The 22,328-nt window shown below is 43.7% G+C and overlaps 1 protein-coding gene across 6 annotated transcripts in view; it reads right to left on the bottom strand.

Annotated features, from left to right (window-relative positions):
- The window catches only part of MCF2L2 (MCF.2 cell line derived transforming sequence-like 2), a 316,634-nt gene that overhangs the window by 17,643 nt on the left and 276,663 nt on the right, over positions 1-22,328 (bottom strand). For 3 of the 6 annotated variants that reach the window (XM_075938056.1, XM_075938055.1, XM_075938057.1), the window contains exons 23-27: positions 21,160-21,252; positions 20,626-20,704; positions 18,767-18,839; positions 9,575-9,684; positions 828-917 (exon numbers count right to left, since the gene is read on the bottom strand). In XM_075938056.1, coding sequence (XP_075794171.1) covers positions 828-917; positions 9,575-9,684; positions 18,767-18,839; positions 20,626-20,704; positions 21,160-21,252 — 445 coding nt within the window. Of the gene's footprint in view, positions 1-827; positions 918-7,043; positions 7,140-9,574; positions 9,685-18,766; positions 18,840-20,625; positions 20,705-21,159; positions 21,253-22,328 lie in introns of all 6 variants that reach the window. The other 3 variants (XM_075938058.1, XM_075938059.1, XM_075938060.1) reach the window with 2 other exon arrangements.

A 22,328-nucleotide genomic window follows, 5' to 3' on the forward strand; every position in this document is an offset into this window, starting at 1 on the left:
TTTCCATGCACCAGTGAACCTCTCTCAGGGTATGTCTACACTACCACCCTACTTTGAACTAGGGTGGTAATGTAGGCAACCGGAGTTGCAAATGAAGCCCGGGATTTGAATTTCCCGGGCTTCATTTGCATGTTGCCGGACGCTGCCATTTTTAAATGTCCGCTAGTTCGGACTCCGTGCCCGCGGCTACACGCCGCACGAACTAGGTAGTTCGGATTAGGCTTCCTATTCCGAACTACCTGTACTCCTCGTGGAAGCCTAATCCGAACTACCTAGTTCGTGCGGCGTGTAGCCGCGGGCACTGAGTCCGAACTAGCGGACATTTAAAAATGGCGGCGCCCGGCAACATGCAAATGAAGCCCGGGAAATTCAAATCCCGGGCTTCATTTGCAACTCCGGTTGCCTACATTACCACCCTAGTTCGAACTAGGGTGGTAGTGTAGACATACCCTCATAGACTGTTCACAGGAAGAAAGCTCAAAATGGGGGCAGATTTAGGCAAAGCAAATTTAATTTCTGTGAATATTTGTGGGGCTTGTTTGAACTCCCCAGATCAATTGTGAAGTCAACAACAAAACTCCCATTGATTAAAATTGAAAGGGGATCAAGCCCTGTAGATGTGTATGTGTTCAAATGCATATCAAATGGGCCTCTCTCTGCAGATTACATATTCTGGCCCTGATCCCTTTCCCACTGCCACCCTCTGCATATATCAGACTTGAGCCTAATGTGCAGATGTATCCTTTAAACATAAGTGCTTGGCATTAGAGGTATCACAATTAGCATGAAGGGTAAAGAGGGGAGCTTAGCAGGCAGCATGACAGTACCTTTGGTTAGGGCAGATGTGGTGACTGTGGTGTTGATGGAGGAGGCTAGGGAAAAGCGACGGGTAACTTCTTTCTCTTTAGATTCGGGATCTGGGAGAACAGAGAGATGCAGTGCAAGGCAGAGTTAAAGGTTAATAAGCAGTGAAGGTTATATAGGTCCAAAGCAAAGCAGCAGTTGGAAGAGGGTAAGGTTGGTTGCCAAGAAATATATAATCTAGTAAGTGACACGCATAGAAAAATATGTTAACAACCGTCAGCTCCAGAAGGCAGGTGGCATTTTTCAACTTATTGAAAACCTGCAGCATCCTGTTACAAGCAACACTGACTTCAGTAGGATATCACTTGTGAAAAATGTTGCTTATTTGTGTGTGTTTCTGGATCCGGTCCCTAGGCACCCATCAGCAGCACATGAGTAACTTGACTCAGATGAGTAGTCCCATTTACTTCACTGGCACATGGCCTCCAAGGGACTCAGCATTAGCACAGGGCTAAAATGTTCTATTAGAATTTTTCTCCATGAGAGTTTTTATTTTTTAATCTGTTTGCATCCAAACCCTGAACATTTGTTGTTTTCTGATTTTTGTCACCACCCCAAACGAAAATGTAAATGAAAACAAAACCTTCACTGGTACTGAATTTTTTCATGGATTCTCAGGATACCATCATGGCCTAAGTGTTCACAGACTTACAACTGTATTTCAGGGACTTATTTGTTCCAGTCTCAGAGACTGAGGAAAACTGTACTCCAGATTTTCTGAGGATGGAAACAGAAGGCGTTCCTGACTTTTCTGGTGCTATCCTACTTTTAGCTCTCCTATGACTAGCTAAATGCAGTAGAACCTTGTGGTGTGTATACTTTATGGTGGTTTCTGATTTAAAAACTTAGTGTGCTGGGCAGACCTACAGTAATGCCACTTCAAAAAACAAACAAAAAAATCTTTCAGATTCCTTTCTTTCCTTTGTATTTGCCCATTTCAGTGGTCAGACATGCAAGGGTTTTTTTTTTTTTTTAAACATTTCCTCATTTCTATTTGACAAACATCACTTCTCCCTGCATCTTTCTACTGGGGCAGAAATTAGCATGACAGCTTTTAACAACTACAGCTTCTGTAGCGTGTTCTCATGCCATAACATCTTAGTTGGGACACCCTCTCATTGGAAGACATCATAGTTACTCAGTAAAAAGCTTAATTCAGCCTTAACTATGGAGTTGCTACTGATCCCTTTGTAATATTATGATCAATTTTATGCTGAGATTAGGACATGAATTTCCTTGTACAAGCACAAATACTCTGTTCTGCGGCAGGTGTGTACACCTTTGTATACCCACTTATAGTTCGGAAGAAAACACATCAGGCCAAATCGCTGTGTTGCTCCCAGTTGCAACACATGATTTTAATTGAATGACTCCAAATTTATGCTGCTGTAACTGAGAATAGAATTGGACCCAATATTTAATATGAGCAGGTGCAATTAAAATTCCACTTTTCATTCATGCTCTTAGTTCTTCTTTAGTGTTTCCTTTTTTCAGAATACTTGATGGTGATTTTTCTCCCATCCAGATTCCAGTGTCTCTGCAGATACCTGCTGGGAGAGCACTAACTTCAGGGGCAGTGTTGAGTGTGGCAGGCAAGCGGAACTGAGACCAAGGGTGCGTCTATACTGAACTTGAAACTCGAAATAAAGCGCTATTTCGAGCCATCCCTTATCCCTCGTGCAACGAGGTTTAATGGGATGGTGAAATAGTGTGCCCGTTATTTTGAAAAACATTCTGAAATAATCGGTGGCTTGTTTAAACCTGAAAGGGCCTTGCAGTGTAGACGTACCCCTAGAAAGGTCAATGCCAAGACACCTACTTGCTTGTAAATGGGACTTTTTCTTCTCTGAGCCATGCAACCTGGTGCGAGTTGCTCGCAAAGGTGTCCGCAGAGAAGCAGCACTGCTTGCTTTGTTCAGGTCAAATCCACTGAGCAACACAAACTGTCTTGTCACTGTTATTGATCAACCCTCCCTCTTCTAATGTGCACTGTACCTTGATGAGCTAGTCTTTATAATATTAGCAGCAGCAAAATAAACCATCACAACTCTGGGAAATGACCCCTGAGTGCACAGAACAGAACAACCGAGATCAATAAACACATGCACGATGTTCCTGTTTTACATGTATCAAAAGAATCAGAAGTAAGAACCTGATCCTGTAAACCAACCATTTGAGGATGCTTCACGTTTAGAAGGAGTGAACCCTAAATCAGCAGTAGTTTGAATAATGTCTCCGTGCTTAATAGGGATAGTAGCACAAGCACTTCAGTATTCTCTTTTGCCCAGAAAGAGAACAGAAAGAGAAAACAGATCCCATGAGAACTGTGATGAGTGCAGACAGAGGAGAGAAAAAGGCCCAAACCAAAACCAAATGTTAATTCAGTTTTGGGCTGTTTTAAGTCTGAACCTGAAACTGATTTTGATTTTTACAAATGTTTCTGTAAATGACCAAACCAAATCTGAAAATTATCACTCTCTAGGTTCAAAATCCTAGACTGGATTTTGCAGCTGAGGTTAACCTGAGCATTCAAGGTTAACAGTTGGAAGAGATATCAGGAGGTCATCGAGGGTATGTCTACACAGCAGGGTTAAAATCAAATTAAGCTACTTCAATCGCGCAGCCTAAGTCGAAATAGCTTAACTTGGCTTTTGGCGCTGTCGACACAGCAGGAAGTCGAAGGAAGAACACTCTTCCTCCGACTTCCCTTATTGCTTGTGAAATGAAGGTTACCGTGAGTCAGAGTAAGAAGTCCTCCAGCTTGACATTATTTCAAAATAATGGCTTGTAGTGTAGACGCGCACTATGGGATTTCGGAATACTCGATGGTATGCCAAAATAATGCTGCTGTGTACACGTACCCCTAGTCTAACCCCCCTGCTCAAAGCAGAATCAACCCCAACTCACTCATCCCAGCCAGAGCCTTAAAAACCTCTAAGGATGGAGATTCTACCAAGGCCCGAGGTAGGGTGACCATATTTCCCTATGCCCAATACTGGACACCAAGATCGGGGCTGTCATCGCTCGCGGTTTTACCCCAAAGGGGCGGGGGGCTGCTGCCACTCAGGGCTTCAGCCCCACAGTGGGGAGAGGGGGAGCCACCAGCGCTCAGCGCTTCAGCCCTGCATCGGGGGAGGGGAAAGGAGGTGGGTAGGGGGGATGGGATGGGGCAGGGGCTCCGTGGCGAGGACCACATGGAAACGGGGCTGCAGCCCTGGGAGAGGGGCGTCAGTGGTCGGGGCTTTAGCCCCATGTTCTGGAAAGGCTGGCAGACTTCCCCCCTTCTTTAGGGTGCACAGAGCGGAAAGACACTCCTACCTGGTTTCTTTCTGTGTTTCTCCCTCCGCTCCCTGCCTGACTCTAGATACCACGGGCTGGTGCCTGCTTTACTGCCAGCCACAAATAGAAGGCTTCTACGGCTGTGCTGACCAGGGAACTCAAACACCAGCAGGGGGCGTCCAAATATGGGACATTTTGCCCCCTTTAAAAAAAAAAAAAAAGTCCAGACACCTGGAAGACAGCTTAAATATGGGACAGTCCTGGTAAATGTGGGACAGATGGTCACCCTATCCCTAGCTAACCCATTCCAGTGCTTCACCACCCTCCTAGAGAAATAGATTTTTCTAATATCCAACCTAGACCTCCCTCCACTGCAACTTGAGACCACTGCTCTTTGTTCTGTAGTCTGTCACCACTGAAAACAGCCTCTCTCCATCCTCTTTGGAGCCTCCCTTCAGGAAGTTGAAGGCTGCTATTAAACCCCCCCTTACTCTTCTCTTCTGCAGACTTAACAAGCCCGAATCCCTCAGTCTCTCATCCTAAGTCATGTGCCCTAGTCCCCTAATAATTTTCATTGCCCTCTGCTGGACTCTCCAATTTGTTCACATCCTTTCAGTAGTAGGGGCCCCCAAACTAGACACAGTACTCCAGATGTGGCCTCACTAATGCTGAACAGAGGGGAATGATCACTTCCCTAAATCTGCTGACAATGCTCCTACTAATGCAGCCCAATATGCCGTTAGCCTTCTTAGCAACAGGGCACACTGTTGACTCATATCCAGCTTCTCATCCACTGTAACCCTCAGGTCCTTTTCCACAGAACTGTTGCTTAGTCAGTCCATCCCCCGCATGTCTCAGTACTTGGGATTCTTCCATTCTATGAGCAGGACTCTGCACTTGTCCTTGTTGAACCTTATCAGATTTCTTTTTGCCCAATCATCTAATTCAGTGGTCCCCAACGTGGTGCCCGCGGGCGCCTGGCGCCTACTGGGGCATTTATGTGCACCCGCCAAAACATCTGGGATGACCCCCCCTGGCGCGTGGTACGTGCATGGTGCCGGGCGCGCGGCGCCGATCCCAGGCACGTGGCGTGTGGGCAGCCCCGCCCCTGGGTGCGCAGAGCATGCATGGCCCCACTCCTGGAAGTGCGGCGCGTGAGCGGCTCTGCCCCCAAATGCCCGGCGCATGAGCGGCCCCGCCCCCAGGGGTCCGGCAGCCACGAAAGGTTGGGGACCACTGATCTAATTTTTTTGGGTCACTCTGGACCCTATCCCTACCCTCCAATGCATCTACCTTCTCCCCTAGCTTAATGTCATTCGTGATCTTCTGGAGGGTGCAAGCCATCTCATCAGACAGATCATTTAATGAAGATGTTGAACAAAACTAGCTCCAGGACTGACCCCCTGAGGCACTCTGATACCAGCTGCCAACTAGACATCGAGCCATTGATCACTATCCAGTGAGCCTAGCGTTCTAGCCAGACCCTCTCTCTTTAGGGCTGCCTTATCTTAGCCAAAAGGACTCTGGGGCTGCTTTGGTTATAGGTTATCCGCTAAGTCACTTTCTAAGTGTACTGCAGCCACTTTGCCTCGTTCTCTTCCTTGATACTGTCCTTTGATGCATCCACACTCCATTATCCTACACTGACCTTCAGCCTGGTGGTGCATTTGGAAAGAAAATGTCACTGAACAGAACGGGAGAAAAGCAAAAAGCATATTAATCAGCAGCTCTGTGGCCTGCAATACGCAGGAGGTCAGATGACATGATCATGCTGCTCCCTTCTCATTTTAAAGCCGATGAGTCATTAAAGAAAACTGCTGGTAAATTGGGGTGCCTGTTTTCACAAATTACTTCCTCTTTCACTGCTGGCATAATGGGGTCGGAAGTGTGCAGCACTTTCCTTCTGGGGGTCTTAAAACGCTTTCCAAACACGCCTGAGTCAAGACTCACAACACCCCATTTCACAGATGACAAAATGGAAGAACAGAGAGTTGAAATGATATGCTTAAGGCCAGTCTGCAGCAAAGTCAGGAATAATTCTTCTGATTCCCAGTCTCTGACATAACCCCTACTAGACCAGGCTTCCTTAACCAGTGACTTCACTTTCTTACAGCCTATGTGATCCCACAAAAGAAAATGGGACACATTGCACCAGAAAGCAGAATACTGCAGGGTAGCTGGTTGTTTCTCCCACCCCATCAAGAAACAGTTGAAAAAATTATTAGGGCGGGGGTGGGGTGGGAAGAATGGTTTAATAGAATCTTTCCTCTGAACTGTTATTCGTGCTAAAATTTGACACTTTACACCTGAGTCTCAACAAAGGATCTAGTTATCTTACCCATTACAAAGATAGCTTCCCCAATTATCACCTCTAATATCATTAGCTCACAGACATTTACCTTCCCCCCCAATCCCCCGTCTGTTCTGAAATTTGATTTGTCCTTTTCATATGTGTTCATTTTTTTAATTGTATCCTTTGGTATATATGGTTGTGACAATTTTCTTCCACTATTTGATCTGAGGAAGTGGGTCTGGCCCACGACAGCTCATCATCTAATAAACCATCTTGTTAGTCTTTAAAGTGCTACATAGTCCTGTATTTTGTTTCACAATTAGGTTCCTGTAAGAGGCTTGGAAGCTAAAATGAATGTTTCCTGCCTAGTTGGGTATGCTTTCCATCACCACAATAAAGACACAAACTTTGTCAGTACTCTCATGGGAGCAATTTTGTTTAAAAAAAAAAGGCTTTGAGCAGAGTAGCATGTGCGTGCGTTTGGATGGGATGCAGCATCATCTTAGGAGCTTGTGATGGATGGCGCCATGGAATGGACAGAGCATCATGTGATTTGTATGCAGGAGACAGATGGCTGGAGATTAAACGCTGCATGGGGTGATTTTACCTTTAGGTGGAGCTCTGCGGTTGGAAAGACCTTGTAATGTGAATCGCTTTCTAGCAAGAGCTGAGCACTCAAGGTTAAGGCTGGTGGAAGCATCAGCTAGGAGAGAGAGGCAGAGGGAAAAGAAATAAGGCAGGAAGGGTCACCTTTCAGCTTATGGGAAAGGAAAGGCCAGAGCTGGATGACAACAACAACAGAAAAATCCTTTAGATTAAGTCCAAGCTTGTGCAACAGCTGAAAAGGTGACATGAAGCCAGGTAAACTGAACAAGCGGATCCCTAGTATAAACCAATGCAATTACACAAGGGATGATTTTGACTCGCTGAGTTTCCATGGCGAGTACAAATAAAGAAAACTGGGGAGGAATGCAGCTATTTGAAAAGTAAAATAAATGCAGTTTAGCAGCAAGCTAATTAAACACATAACCTGGCGCCTGGTCCCTTGAAAAAGTGTCACTGTGTGATTTTAATAGGCAGCAGCTCATGGCTCCGGTGGGAAATAAGAGGTGAAGCATTATCGTGTGGGAAAAATAAAGACAATGAGTATTTGTAGCCTCAACACACTAGGCCATGGTTGTGATATGTCACTTTGAAATCTATATCAGCTATTCATATGCTTGGCATGATTTATGCCTTACCTGCTGGCTTCTCTCCAACAGCCGGCATGCAATTCAGCTGGCATACAATAATGCATTGTATCTTTTGGTTAGCTAGGATGTCTTCTGTGCATTCACATGCCACTAACAAAAACAAACCAGTCTCCTAACTGGATACACAGCCATGCTCCCTGATCATGACATCTACTGGGAGAAGTCACAGTTGGAGCTAGATTCCGTGACTCTGGGCTTCAAGACTAGCAGACACGCACTCACCCACATTTATATTAATAAAATAAATTAACTGAACCAAGACCCCAGGTCCAAACTCAGCTGCCAAGCTGTTTTCTAGCTCTATGATGGGTAGGTCACCCAGGAAAGTCTATGCCAGAGGAAAGACTGTAAGACAGGTTTTCTGCCCTCAGACTCTGTGTTTTGGCCACTTGTGTATACATGCCCGGCCCCTCTGCCTTACATGGACACTGTTTCACTGCCAATTGATTATCACAAAGGAGACATAAATGGAGACGAAGTACCAGGGAAACATAAAGAGACAATGCATCCAGATACTATCCAGACTGACAAGCCACAGACGCACTGTGATTCCAAAGAGAAGCACATCCCATCACTTCCTACTTAGCAGACAAGCTGCTATACAAAGAAAACAATCGTGTGTGTGTGTGTGTGTTTTGAACAGCATTTTGCAAGGAAAATAAAAGGAAGTAACTCTAAAGATGCCAAAAACAGGGAAAATAAGGTTTGTACACATTTCATCCTTTTAAAGAATGGGACATTTGCTCATGGCTTTTGGTCACTAAGGAGTCACAAGGAAAATTGTAAGACGTGGGTATGTCTGGGGGTTTCACCCTAATTTTGATGTGTTTGTTCACATGGGGAAAAGGAGAAAGAAATTAAATACTTCAAGTCAGATGTCCGCACAAATGGGTGAACGAGGACATTTTGATCACACATCCCCATTGTTTTCCAATGTCCTAGGTTGCTTAGAAGTTGGGCTTCTACATGCTGTACCACCTTGAGTTGCCTCAGGACAATCATTTTCTGCAGGAGCCATAGGGTACGTCTACACAGCAGAATTATTTCAGCATCACTAACGTTATTTCGCATCTATACAGCAAGTCCTTATTTTGAAATAATGTTGAGCTGGAGGACTTCTTACTCCAACTTCTATAACCCTCATTTCCAGAGGAGTAAGGGAAGTCAAAGGAATAGTGATCTTCCTTCGACTTCCTGCTGTGTAGATCATGCCAAAAGCCTAATTAAGCTATTTTGACTTCAGCTACGCAATTGACATAGCTGAAGTTCGAGTACCTTAATTCGACTTTTGCCCTGCTATGCAGACATGCCCATAGTGAGTTTCTATACTGAATACAGCCTCTTGTCCAGTGGATGCTGGCCTTTTTGGCTGCTGTAGTCATTTGGGTTACAGCGAGAGAGAGACTGCATGAACAAATTGCACATGCAATAGCACAGATGACTGATTTAAAAATCAAGTCTATGCCCAACACCGAGGTGGAAAAGATTTGATTTTTAGCAGTAAGCGTTGGTAAATGTTGACCAATGAATAAATATTGCCATTGATAATAATTAAGATGTACAGTTAGGTAAAGAAGGAAAAATGCAGCTTGAGGACTTATTAGACACTTATCAAACAATTGTCCGACCCTGGTTAGCTGACAGTCACCAGCTAAATAAGCAGCCGCTTATCTTCTGAAGTTTTCTTTAACCGACATTGGGATTTTGAAAAATAACTATGGACATGATTGATTAAGTTCTGACATTAAGTTTTGTAAAACCTTGTTTTTCATGTTAGGCTTGATTCAACCCATCAGCGTCCCTTTGAAAAATCCAGAGCAGGGTGTGCGGAGATGTAAATATCACCCCCCAGGAGGAAACATTCCACACTGCCCAGACCTCCTACCTCTCTTTTGTCTCGTGCTGGGACTGGAGGTTCTGTTCCTGTTATTAGATGTTTCCAGGCTTGTTGGCTCAGATTTATTTTCATACAAACTTGATGACTTCCTGCTATACCTTTGGACAAAGGAAACAAAACAATAGTCAGATTATTATATCACACAGTGATTCAAGGTGCACTTTTAGGTTGATACAATCCTCAACTGTTTACCATGGTGTTGGAACGATGGCATAACCAACAATTCCATCCCTCTTTTGCCCACACAAATAATCTGAACACTGACGCCAAGCCTTTCATATTAAACCCGGGTGGTGAGAAACATTCATCAGAAAACCTCAGATCAGAACCCATTCAAATGTGAGGGGAGGGTTTTTGTTTGGATATAAATCTCTATGTTCAAACCCACCCGTATGCTTTTAGAGAGTCTCATTTCTGGTACAGATAGGACCAGAATTGTTCTTGATAGATTTTGTCACAAAATGGTGGGAAATCCCAGGAGAGCTTGTGAGATTTCCAGAATTCCAGGCCAGAATTTCATCAAAAGCAGCTTGGGAGATTCTGATGCCAGTGACTGGAAGCTCAGACTCTGATTTGACCTATGAATCCAAACCCTGAATACCAGACCAAACCTAATCCAGATCTGGATCCAAATCACCCCTTGTTGCCCACTTAGCTTCTGCAGGTGACACCAGAGGCTATGACTTTTAAGAGTTCTTATGAATAGCAGAATGAGAATTCTATTGGAAGACCAGAGTGTTTGGATACAAAACGGTCCCCGCTCTACACTATGCTCTGTTAGGACACTTTCCATCCTGACCATGGCTAGTTCCACCTGCTTGGGAGGATGGTGCCATGACCTAAGAGTGCACAAGTCTGGAATAAAGTAGGCTAGGAAAGTTTCGAAATAACCACATCAGAACAATGTTGGCTTACACTGTGATGTATGAGGGATTATACCATATTACTATATATTTTAGAGATGTGCATCTGTCTCTGAATCTGTCTGTTTGTCTGTGAGTCTGTTTGTTCAAGAACTCCTCCTAAATGGTAGGAGCTAGGCCCACCAAATTTGGAATGCAGCTTCCTTCTTATAATAACGTAAGGCAAGGTCGGGGTTTGGTTGTGCCAGGACAATGGGATGTGCCTAGAATTTTATTGTTTCTCATAAAATGGAAAGGTGGGGTTGGGGGGTCTGGCAGGAGGGAGTTATACTGCAGAATGATCACAGGAGGGCAGCAAGGGGCTAGAGATGGGGACTGGGACAGCTATAACTGCATTAGGCCGGCAGGGGTAGAGAAAGGGATGCTATCTACTATATGGCTATGTCTAGACTATACTGATCTATCGGGAAAAGGTACACAATGGCACTCCGATAGTTTTTTTGGAAGAGGCCCTTCCGAAATTTGGCCCATCTACACCGGGCCAAATTTTGGAAAATCCTCCTCTTTCGGAAGATCCCTTCGTCCTCATGGAAGGAGGAAGATAGGACTTCCAAAAGAGTGCAAAAAAAAAAAAAAAGGCGAAAGAGCAGACGTGTTCCCTGGACGCGGCAGAGTTTTTTCGGAATATCTCTGTTATCCTGAAAAAACTCCATACTCTAGATGTATCCTATATTTCAGAGAGTGTGTGTGTCTGTCTGTCCCCCAGCCATGGGACATGCACCCATCCCCCAGCTGCTACAGTGGCAGAGGGCTGGGGCTGTCATCTCTTCCTGGGGCAGCCTGCATACTGAACTCCTCATGCCCAGAACAATGATTTAAATGAAGAAAAACAAAACTTATTTGAGTTAATGACCTGAGGCACACCGGGTAAATCTAGGTTTATATGTTTTATCCCACCCAACGTGACTGTGGATATTCTCATCATCCTTACACGTAGCTATGCTTTTGTAATCCTACTAAGGGCTTTGTCCCAATGATGTCTAGCAACAATGTCATATGCTATCTGTGTGCCTCAACTTCCTTCACGAAATGGGGATAATAATAATTACCCACTTTACAGGGCCTTTGGGAAACATATAGTGCTTCCCAAATTGCTGTGCTTTAATACCCACAGAGAAGGCACAAGATGTTATTAAATATGCTGGTGCTTTTGCACACCTCTCTTCTGCAGGAGCGGTTAGAGCATTTAATTATAATCCTGAAGGTTGCTGGTTTGATTCTTACATTGAGACTACGTCTACACTGCAAGCTTCTTGCGCAAGAACGCATCCACCCTGCAAAAGTGCATTGGAAAAGTGATGCGCTTTTTCTTGGATGCTCTCTCGCAAGAAAGCTCTGATTGACATTAACAGAATGGCCACCAGGGTACCTGTGCTTGTTTTGATAGACTGTTTTTGTGCAAAAAAACCCTGCTGCCCATCCACACACATCTTTTTGCGCAATAACTCTTGTGCAAAAATAAGTTATTCTGAATGTAAAAAGAGGAACACCTATACCACAAAAACCCCTCTGTTCCGTCGATTCACTGTAAATTTTCTTGTGAAAAAACGTGCTTGACGTGTGGACACTCCACGAATTTTTGTGCAAAACCAGATGTTTTTGTGCAAAACCTCTGCATTGTAGACGTAGCCTGAGAGTTTGCCTCCACATGCAATATAGGTAGCTGGTCTATCCTGTTAGGTCAGTCAGAGGCAATTGAATGGGATACTGGCTAGATTGCTCTCTTGTGTATTGGTGGCTATGAAAATGACATATCAGCCCCAGGGATGAAAGTAACTTAATTTTCTTTTACAGGTTCTGTCCTATCGCAACCTGCCCCTCCCTCACATTCTTAGAAGGCATTTTTTTCCACTTTCTTTCTACTGTAAATTGTGCACCTGACACAAGAGACTCATCTAATAAGGGTGGGGTTGTCCCAATCTCTTTTTATATACTGAATATAAAACTGGATCCACCTTTACTGTCCCAGACAGTGCGGTTACATCACATGAAACCAGAAGTGAATATATTCCACCTGGCAAGGAGTGAAACCTGAAACCTGAAGAGGATTTGTAATGTAAAATATTCTGAATGTAAAATATATGTAATTAAAGCAATAACTCTGGTTTTCTGTTATTAATGCAGTTTCGTTTCCACTGGCATGTATGCAGGTATGGGGAAGTATAGGACAGGGGTCTGGGAGTCCAGGAGGCTTAGGGCAGGGGGTGGGAGAATCAGGGTAGGGGACTGGGTGTGGAGGGGGGTTCAGGACAGAAGGTGGGGCTGCAGGAGGCTCAAGGCAGGCGGCTGGATGTGGAGATGGAGCTTAGGGCACAGTGTGGGGATTCAGGAGGCTCAGGATAGGGGGATGGGTGTGTGTGCAAGGTGCAGGAGTCAGGGCTGGGAGCTAGGGGTGGGTATGGTTAGTATTCCAAATCTGGGGTAATTTAAGTAAAGAGTTGCCTAAATATAGCCCCTAGGGGGAAAAACCAAAAACTTTTCTTACGTGACCTCGTCGACCAATTTTTTTTGCCCAGACCTGGGGATCAAACCCTGGCTTTGATCATAATACAAGGGTCTTACCCACTTGAGGTTTGCCCTCAGCAAGTGCATGGCACCCACTCTCCCTTTGCTATTGGCAAAATACTTCACTTCTTCAGTTAGCCTTGTGCCTACGGCTCATGATGCTGAATGGATTACACCAGTGGTTTTCAGTCTCTCTTTCCTTTCCAGGACCCCTAAACATTCTGACTGGAAACGCAGGCCCCTTTGGAAATCGTAGGCATAGTCTGCAGTTCCACCAGGGTCTGCAGACCACAGGTTGAAAGCCACTGGATTAGAGTGAGCATGTACAGAGAAAGAGCCAAAGAGGGCCAAAAGCCAGCCTTACTCATAGCCAGGGTGTGGCTCTGGGGAAGGAGGTCTCAGAAAGCCCTAAAACAATTTTTTTTAAAGAAAATAACAATCACACATGCAAACACTTGCTGAGAAGGGAGCAGAGGAATATGTGGGGAGGAACTGGGACTGCAGTGAGGGAAGGGGGATAAATGGGAATGAGAAATAAGGGAAGGGAGAACAGTTGTGGGCATAGACTGGGGAAGAGAAACATGAAGGTCAGATGGGGGGAAAATAGGATCAGGTCAACCTCTTATCCTTCCTTGATCTGGAGTAGGGATGTTAAATTTAGATTAAATAATTAATCAAATAGTCAATTGGATTTCCATTTACTATTCGATTAGTCTATAAGGGCACCTCTGCCTTTGAACAGGCCCCACGCTCCCTGTGGCGCCTCAGCCTTTGAAATGTACAAGAGTCCCAGTGGGGCAGCAAGGGAGGGAGACGTGACTAGTTGCATCACTAGTTGACTTTCCGACTTATGCTTATCAGATAGTTGACTAGTTGCTTACATCCCTTATCTGGAGTCCCCTGGAGGGAGAATATGGGGGCGGGGGGGAGTGTGGGGCCAGGTATCCTTACCTGGCCACAAGGGAGCTGTGGGCAGTCAATGTAGGGATACTGCTGTAAGGAAACCAGCAGCAGTGTGAGAGACGACCTGTAAATAGCTCCCTAGCTCTTTAAATACCTCCTTTAATGGCTCTTTACATAGCTCCCTGCTGGCTCTTGCCAGAGCGGTGCACCGGGGTGCATCCCTTTCTTTCACCTCTGGTCAGCCCAATGAGCCCCTGGCTTGGGGAACTCTGATTTTGATTACTCCCTGCTGAACTCTGGATTTTTCTATCAGGTGTCCACTCTAAATACTGATGGGCTATGTCTAGACTGGCAAGTTTTTCCACAAAAGCAGCTGCTTTTGCGGAAAAACTTCCCAGATGTCTACACTGGCCGCTTGAATTTCCGCAAGAACACTGATTTCCCACTGTCTGAAATCAGTACTTCTTGCGGAAATACTATGCTGCTCCCGTTTGGGCAAAAGTCCATTTGCGCAAAAGCTTTTGCGCAAAAGGGCCAGTGTAGACAGCTCATATTTGTTTTGCGCAAAAAAGCCCTGATCGCGAAAATGGTGATCGGGGCTTTTTTGCGCAAAAGCGCGTCTAGATTGGCACGGACGCTTTTCCACAAAAAGTGCTTTTGTGGAAAAGTGCCCATGCCAATCTAGATGCTCTTTTCCGCAAATGCTTTTAACGGAAAACTTTTCCGCTAAAAGCATTTGTGGAAAATCATGCCAGTCTAGACATAGCCATGCAGCCCAGCTCTGCTTTATCTTATGGACTTGCAGCACAAAGAGGGGGTGTCTGCATATGACTGGAGGAAAGAAAGCACACTGCATAGCGACACAGAGATGGGTTCATCCCATCAGACTTCTCTGATGTTGCAAGGAAGGTTTACAGTATCATTGTGAACAACACAACCTTTTGTGGTCTGGTACCTTTTGTGTCTGAGCAACCCAGGATGGATTGCATATCCACTGACTGTAATATAGTCTAATTAATTAATTACTTTCTAGACGCAGCTGGAGCACTAATGATATAGGTTGCTCATCGAACAATACTGCTGCTGAGTTTGGTTGAACCTGTGCATCCTTTCCAATCACAGGTTTGTCACAGTCATAGGAAGATCATCCTCTCTGCAGGAGCATGTCACAGGGTGTAGCTGTCCTTTGAACACACACCTCCATTCCTCTGGCTCCACCCGTGAAAATCCAGTGAACTCCAATTGTGCAGAATGGCTATTTATGGATGTCAGAAAACTCAGCAAAAGGCTGGTGACACTCCTTCTCCTCTGTTGGTTTAAGATATTTTGTACCCAGATTCTTGTGTCTCTAATCCTTCTAGTCAACACACCAGATAGGCCCCAGGCTCGCCCTTGTTAGGATAGCAGGCGGGGCAAATAGTATCATTGTTCCTTCATAAAGGGCCTCTCCTCACAGCCCATATGAGCAATCACCATGCACAGGTCTTGCACTATTGTGACAGTTTGGATAAAGGGCAATTCTCTTTCCCCAGGAAGTCAAGAGAGTAAGCTCTTTATTTTTCCTTCTGTTTCATCTGTTGGAGATTAAACTAACATATATAGCCAGTGTCTCCTCAAGTTACTTAACTGTTGGCTGAAGTATTAAACCTAGTGCTTCTGCTTCAGAAGTTCTGTCACTGAAAATTGCCATGGTACAGGGTTACATATCTAGCTTGGTTTGGTAAATTTTTCTGATTGCAATTTACTTTCCATTGGAATTCCTTCCTCTTTCTGTGCTCTGGACATGTTCACCCAGAGATCTTCATTGTGGTTACATTTCAGGCAAATAAAGCACCATTTCTGGAACATTCCAAGGTTTTCAGACAAAGTCATTTCCAGTGATAGTCTCTGAAATGGTACTGCAGAGCACAAGCAGCCAACAGGCTGGCTGTGTCCCACACGACCTTTAGGTTTGGTTGATAAAGTTAAACACAATCAAAAGCTGCAGGAAATGTTCAAAAGAATATCCCCAACCCTACCCACAGAACATCAGGCCAGCATGTATGTCCTTTTTAAATGCAGGCCATATTTGCTGATGGCCTCATTGAAGTCCACGATCATTTTCAATTGTTTGGCCCAATTTCAGTTGATTCCAGTAAAAATTCATAGATGCCCCTGGTTCCTTTGCAAAAGCAAATTCCAGTGTATTGAGTGCATTTTTCTTTGAGATTATGGCAAAATCTTTGTCTGACTTTATGCGGGGTGAAGATATTGAAGACAATGGTATGCCTGAGAAGTAACTTAACAGATTCATAATTCATTGGCACCAAAAGATACTAAGATTGCACCAGGTAAAAGATATTCTGATATCAGTGCTTTGGTGGTGATGGGGGATTTCAACTATTCGGACAGATGTTGGGAAACTAACACAGCAGGGCACAGATTATCCAGTAAGTACTTGAACTGCATTGGAGACAATTATTTTTTATTTCAGCAGCTTGAGAAAGCTACTGGGGGGAAAGCTGTTCTTGATTTGATTTTAGCAAATAGGAAACTAGTTGAAAATTTGAAAGTGGAAGACAACTTGGGTGAAAGTGATCATGAATTCATAGCATTCATTATACTAAGGAATGGTAGAAGGAAGAACAGCAAAATAGAGACAATGGATTTCAGGAAGGCAGAATTTAAGTAAATTCAGGGTATGTCTACACTTGCACCCTAGTTCAAACTAGGGATGCAAATGTAGGCATTCGAAATAGTCAAGGAAGCGGGGATTTAAATATCCCGTGCTACATTAGCATGATCTCGCCGGTGCGTTACTCCGATCAACAGCTGTTTTGAAAGTGAATGTGCATGCCGGGACACATTAGTTCAAACCAAACCCTTTGGTTCAAACTAACGTTACTCATCATTTGGCAAAAAACTGCCTTGGCTTGCAGCCTTAACCAGTAGATCTTGTATGATCTAAAAATCAAAAAGGAGTCATATAAAAAGTGGAAACTAGGTCAAAGGATGAATAAAAGCAAACAACACACGTATGCAGGGGCAAGATTAGAAAGGCAAAGGCACAAAATGAGCTCAATCTAGCTAGAGACATAAAGGGTAACAAGAAGACATTCTCTAAATATATTAGAAGCCAGAGGAAGACCAAGGACTGGGTAGACCCATTGCTTAGTGAGGAGGGAGAAACGATAACAGGAAACTTGGAAATGGCAGAGGTGGCTTAATGACTTCTTTGTTTCAGTCTTCACCAAGAAGTTTGATGATGAAGGGATACCTAACATAGTGAATGCTAGTGGAAATGGGGCAGGTTTAGAAGTTAAAATAAAAAAAGAACAAGTTAAAAATTACTTAGAAAAGTTAGATGTCTTCAAGTCACCAGGGCCTGATGAAATGCATCCTACAATACTCAAGGAACAGATAGAGGAGGAATCTGAGCCATTAGCTATCATCTTTGAAAAATCATGAAAGTCGGGAGAGATTCTAGAAGACTGGAAAAGGGCAAATATTGTGCTCATGTTTAAAAGGGGAAATAAGAACAACCCAGGAAACTACAGACCAGTCAGTCTAACTTCTGTGCCAGGAAAGATAATGGAGCAGCTAATTAAGGAATTCATCTGCAAACATCTGGAAGAAAATAAGGAGATAGGTAACAGTCAGCATGGATTTGCAAAAAACAAATCATGTCCAACCAGTCTGATAGCTTTCTTTGATAGGACAACAAGTCTTGTGGATAAGGGAGAAGTGGTGGATGTGGTATGCCTAGACTTTAGTAAGGCATTTGAATGGTCTCGTATGACATTATCAATAAACTAGGCAAATAAAACTTAGACGAGGCTACTGTACGGTGGGTGCATAACTGGCTGGACAACCATTCTCAGAGAGTAGTTATTAATGGTTCACAGTCATGCTGGAAGAACATGACAAGTGGGGTTCTGCAGGGGTTGTTTTGGGACCGGTTCTGTCCAATCTCTTCATCAAAGATTTAGATGGTGGCATAGAGAGTATGCTTATTAAGTTTGCAGATGATACCAAGCTGGGAGGGGTTGCAAGTGCTTTGGAGGATAGGGTCATAATTCAAAATGATATAGACAAACTGGAGAACTGGTCTGAGGTAAATAGGATGAAGTTTAATAAGGACAAATGCAAAGTGCTCCACTTAGGAAGGAATAATCCGTTTCACACATACAGAATGGGAAATGACTGTCTAAGAAGGAGTACTGCAGAAAGGGATCATGATTCTGAGATGCATTAACAGGAGTGTTGTGAGCAATACACAAGAAGACATTCTTCCACTCTACTCTGCGCTGATTAGGCCTCAATTGGAGGCCTCAGTTGGAGTATTGTGTCAAGTTCTGGGTACCACATTTCAAGAAAGATGTGGAGAAATTGGAGAAAGTCCAGAGAAGAGCAACAAAAATGATTAAAGGTCTAGAAAACATAAGCTATGCGGCAAGGCTGAAGGAATTGGGTTTGTTTAGTTTGGAAAAGAGAAGACAGAGGGGACATGAGAGAGGTTTTCAGGTATCTAAAAGGGGGTCAAAGAGAGAAGGGGGGAAATTGTTGTCCATGGCCTCTGAGGATAGGACAAGAAGCAAGGGGCTTAAACTGCAGCAAGGGAGGTTTAGGTTGGACATTAGAAAAAAACTTCCTAATTGTCAGGGTGGTTAAATGCTGGAATAAACTGCCTAGGGAGGTTGTGGAATCTCCATCGCTGAAGATATTTAAGAGCAGGGTTAGACAGACATTTATCAGGAATTATGTAGATCATGCTTGGTTCTGCCATGATGGTAGGGGACTGGAATTCATGATCTCTTGAGGTCCCTTCCAGTTCTAATATTCTATGATTCACCATTAAGACTGTGCTTACCTCGTTGAGTTGGAGGAATTCATTGGTGCATGGTACACACTTTCGGTGATTCTTTGGTGTAGCTGGCTCGCTTCTGTTAGAAAAAGAAAAAAAAATAGCTTCAAACGACACTGGTCATTTCTTTTCTGTAGAGACATAAGAGAATATGGAAAATACCACCACCACCACCTGAAATGTCACATGTGCTGCTCAGGTGAAAATCTTCAAGTCAAAACATATAGTTTTGGAGCTTCAGCTTCACTAACAAGTTAGAGAACCAGTGAGATTCTGCTGACCTTGATGAATCATTTTAACTTAAGGAAATTTCGATACAACAGGCAGGAAGGGTAGCTCAGTGACACAGATATACCATTATACTAGCTATGTATGACTCAGCCCAGGTTTCCTGTACTGTATCTTCTGGCAAAGGTTCTCAGACTCTGGTCTGTGGATCACCAGTGGTCCGCAACCCGCATTCAGATGGTCTGTGAATAGTTCTCTCTAAGGTGTGTGTGGCTGCTCAGGTTTACAAGAGAATGAAGAGCTGCCCACCTAATTAGTGGCCCACAGGCATGGCTCCACTAATTAGATGCCTCACTCTGGATTCTCATATATAAGATGCATGGTGGCCTTGAGGAAATAGGGAGTATATAGAGGGGCAGTGGGGTGTGGTGAGGGAAATAGGTAGGTAGGATGGTGAGGATTTGGGACATGCAAGGCTGCAAAGGCCAGAGAAAGGGCATCTTATATAGGATTTACAGTTGGTGTCAATGCCATAGCAGTCCCGCTATGCAAATTGTTCCAGCACTACAGGTAAAAGCCAATAGTTTGCAAGGAAGAACTATAAGGACCCCACTGTATAGCCCAGCATCACAAGGCCTCATTCAATGTTTTTTCATACATATTTTTGGTCCCTCGATAGGCCATTAGTATGGAATTAGGGCACCTAACATGGTTTCCTGCATTCACCCTCACAACACCCTGTGAGGCAAGGAAGTGGTACTTCCTCCACTTAAGAGATGGAAAAACACCTGGGGAAATTAAGTGATTCACCCAAAGTGACACAGGAAGTCTATGGTGGAGTAGGAAATTGAACTACTATTTCCAGAGTCTGAGGCTAACACTGTAGCCACGAAACTACCCTCCTTCTCAGGCTAGGTCTACACTATAGCTTTTTTTCAGAAAAAGCTATGTAAATTGTCTAGCTTTTTCCGACTGCTTTTCTGAAAGAGGCTTTTCCGCCATTTGGGCCCATTTAGACGGGGCCAAATGGCAGAAAAGCCTCCTCTCTTAGAAGAGCCCTTATTCCTCGTAGAACGAGGTATACAGGGCTCCTCAAAAGAGCATGTTTGCTCTTCCACAAAAAAGCGGAAGAACAAACGCATTCCCTGGACGCGGCGGAGTTTTTCTGGGATACCTCTGGGTCTAAAAGTTCCTCTTATTTTTCTAACTGGACTCCCACATCATTTCTCATCATTGTGTTTTCTTTTTCATCCATACCATGGCCACAATAGTTTCCTGAAAGATATAGGCAGGGTTCGTATTTCATGAGCAGCTCTAAGAATCGCTGCTACTCTAAGGTACACTTTCATAATGTGTTTACAGTATATACCTCTGGTATCCCAGAAAACCCCCGCAGTCTAGACGTACCCTCAGCGTCATGTTTTATGAGCAAGACAAAAGACTAGTGCTCACTAGTTGAATAAGGGTCAACCTTCAGTCATGTGTTTCGCTTGCAATTATGTTGATTTTCCACATATTGGGTCTGCTCTTGCTGATTGTATTTGGCAGCACATACCCGTTCAATAACCCATTTTAGCTGTTGGACTGTCAGATACAGAGTCAATACAACATCACAAAGCTCACACACGGTGTCCTACCTCTACATGCTTCCAGTTGTCCTGTCAGGACTTTTCTAATCTCAGAAACCCAGATGTTTTTCAGCTCAACAGAAGATGCCTGTAAACATAGGAAAGGTGCAAAGCAGATATAAGCAGATAGAGTTCAACTCTAGGGACGCTTTAATCTAAAATTTGCTTTTAGCCCTTCCTTGTGATAAACCGCTATGACCAGAACTGGGACCAAAGGGAACTTTACAAAATAACAATTTACACTGGGTCTAAAAGTTCACCCATAGCACAGCCACACTAGTTTCCTTAATGATATAGGCAGGGTTAGTATTTCATTAGCAGCTCTAAGAATCACTGCTGCTCTGAGGTACACTTTCATAATGTGTTTATTATGAGAATGGGAGTAACATTAACATCACAAACTAGTTTCATTCATAGTGTCTCTATCTCCCCCACTACAGAATCAGTAGCACCCAGAATAGAGCAGACAAGGAAATAACAGCCTTGTTAAAGGAAACAGCTGGCAGGAAGTGAATTCCCTTACATAAAAAACATTGTCTGTACCTGGATGATATAGACTTCTTCTCGACCATTATACCAGATCTCAAACTTCTTGTTATCACCCTTTACGTTTTCTGTGATGCCAACAGTACTCATCTGTTTCAAAATAAAAAAAGAAAAACTTGGAACTTTATGTTAACTTATTTTTACATGATATCTCTTCTGAAGGACACTATAAAAAGGACGTGTCCTATTCTGGATAACTTTAGAGAGTGCATGATGTATTCCAATTTTTTTTTTGGAATCAACATAAAGTTCATCTCTGCATCCTTTTAGCTGTCAGTGTTTCTCTCTAACAGATTACAGAGAGCAATTAGTAGCAGCACATTTGTTAAATTCAAATGTTGACCCTTTGAGATACTGATTACTGTACTATGATCCCAATCCAGCAAAGAACCGAAGCATATGAATCGTCCCATCAATTCCATCATCAAATTTAAGTGCTTTGCTGGACCAGGACCCTGCAGGATTACACCCCAAGACCCTTTGAAATGAACTCTCTTTCTATGCGCAGACCTTTTAACTTCAGGGTGTTCCATGCTATTGCATGGCTCTGCCCACACAAAGTTTACTGGAGAACAGGGGTCTAAGGTGCTCATGGTAAGGACAAAAGTGCTGAACACCTATAACTCCCATTTTCTTCTGTGTTCAGTATCTCCATGAATCAAGCCCTAAGGCTGCATCTTGGCAAGTCATATCACATAAGAATCTGCAGGCCAAAACCAGGAGTTAGGGCAAAACTGCAATCCTTTTGAGTTTCCAAACACATGAGGACAAGAGACTGAAAACAACAACACAACAATGCTAAGGCCTGTAATTCTATCAACTCTTATATTGTATTCTCATCTCTTAGGTAATCAGGTTAGATAGAGACGGTATTTCAGACAGCTCTAATGCTGCCAGGTAAATACATGTTGTGGGTGTTCTTAATACAAGGTTGCATCAGAAATTTCAATTTGAACACTTGCCCAGATTGTATTATTGGGTCACGTCAAATGCAATCATAGAAAGGAGGCCATATCTTACTATTTATTTTAGAAATGTGTGTCTGTCTGTTTGTCCATGAGTCCATATGTTTAAGAACTCCTAAACGGTAAGAGCTAGGACCAACCACCAAATTTGGTAGCCAGCGTACTATTATCATAACTTAGAGCAAGGTCAGGGCTTGATTG

The sequence above is a fragment of the Pelodiscus sinensis genome, chromosome 10, assembly GCF_049634645.1.
Source record: "Pelodiscus sinensis isolate JC-2024 chromosome 10, ASM4963464v1, whole genome shotgun sequence".
NCBI lineage: Eukaryota > Metazoa > Chordata > Testudines > Trionychidae > Pelodiscus > Pelodiscus sinensis.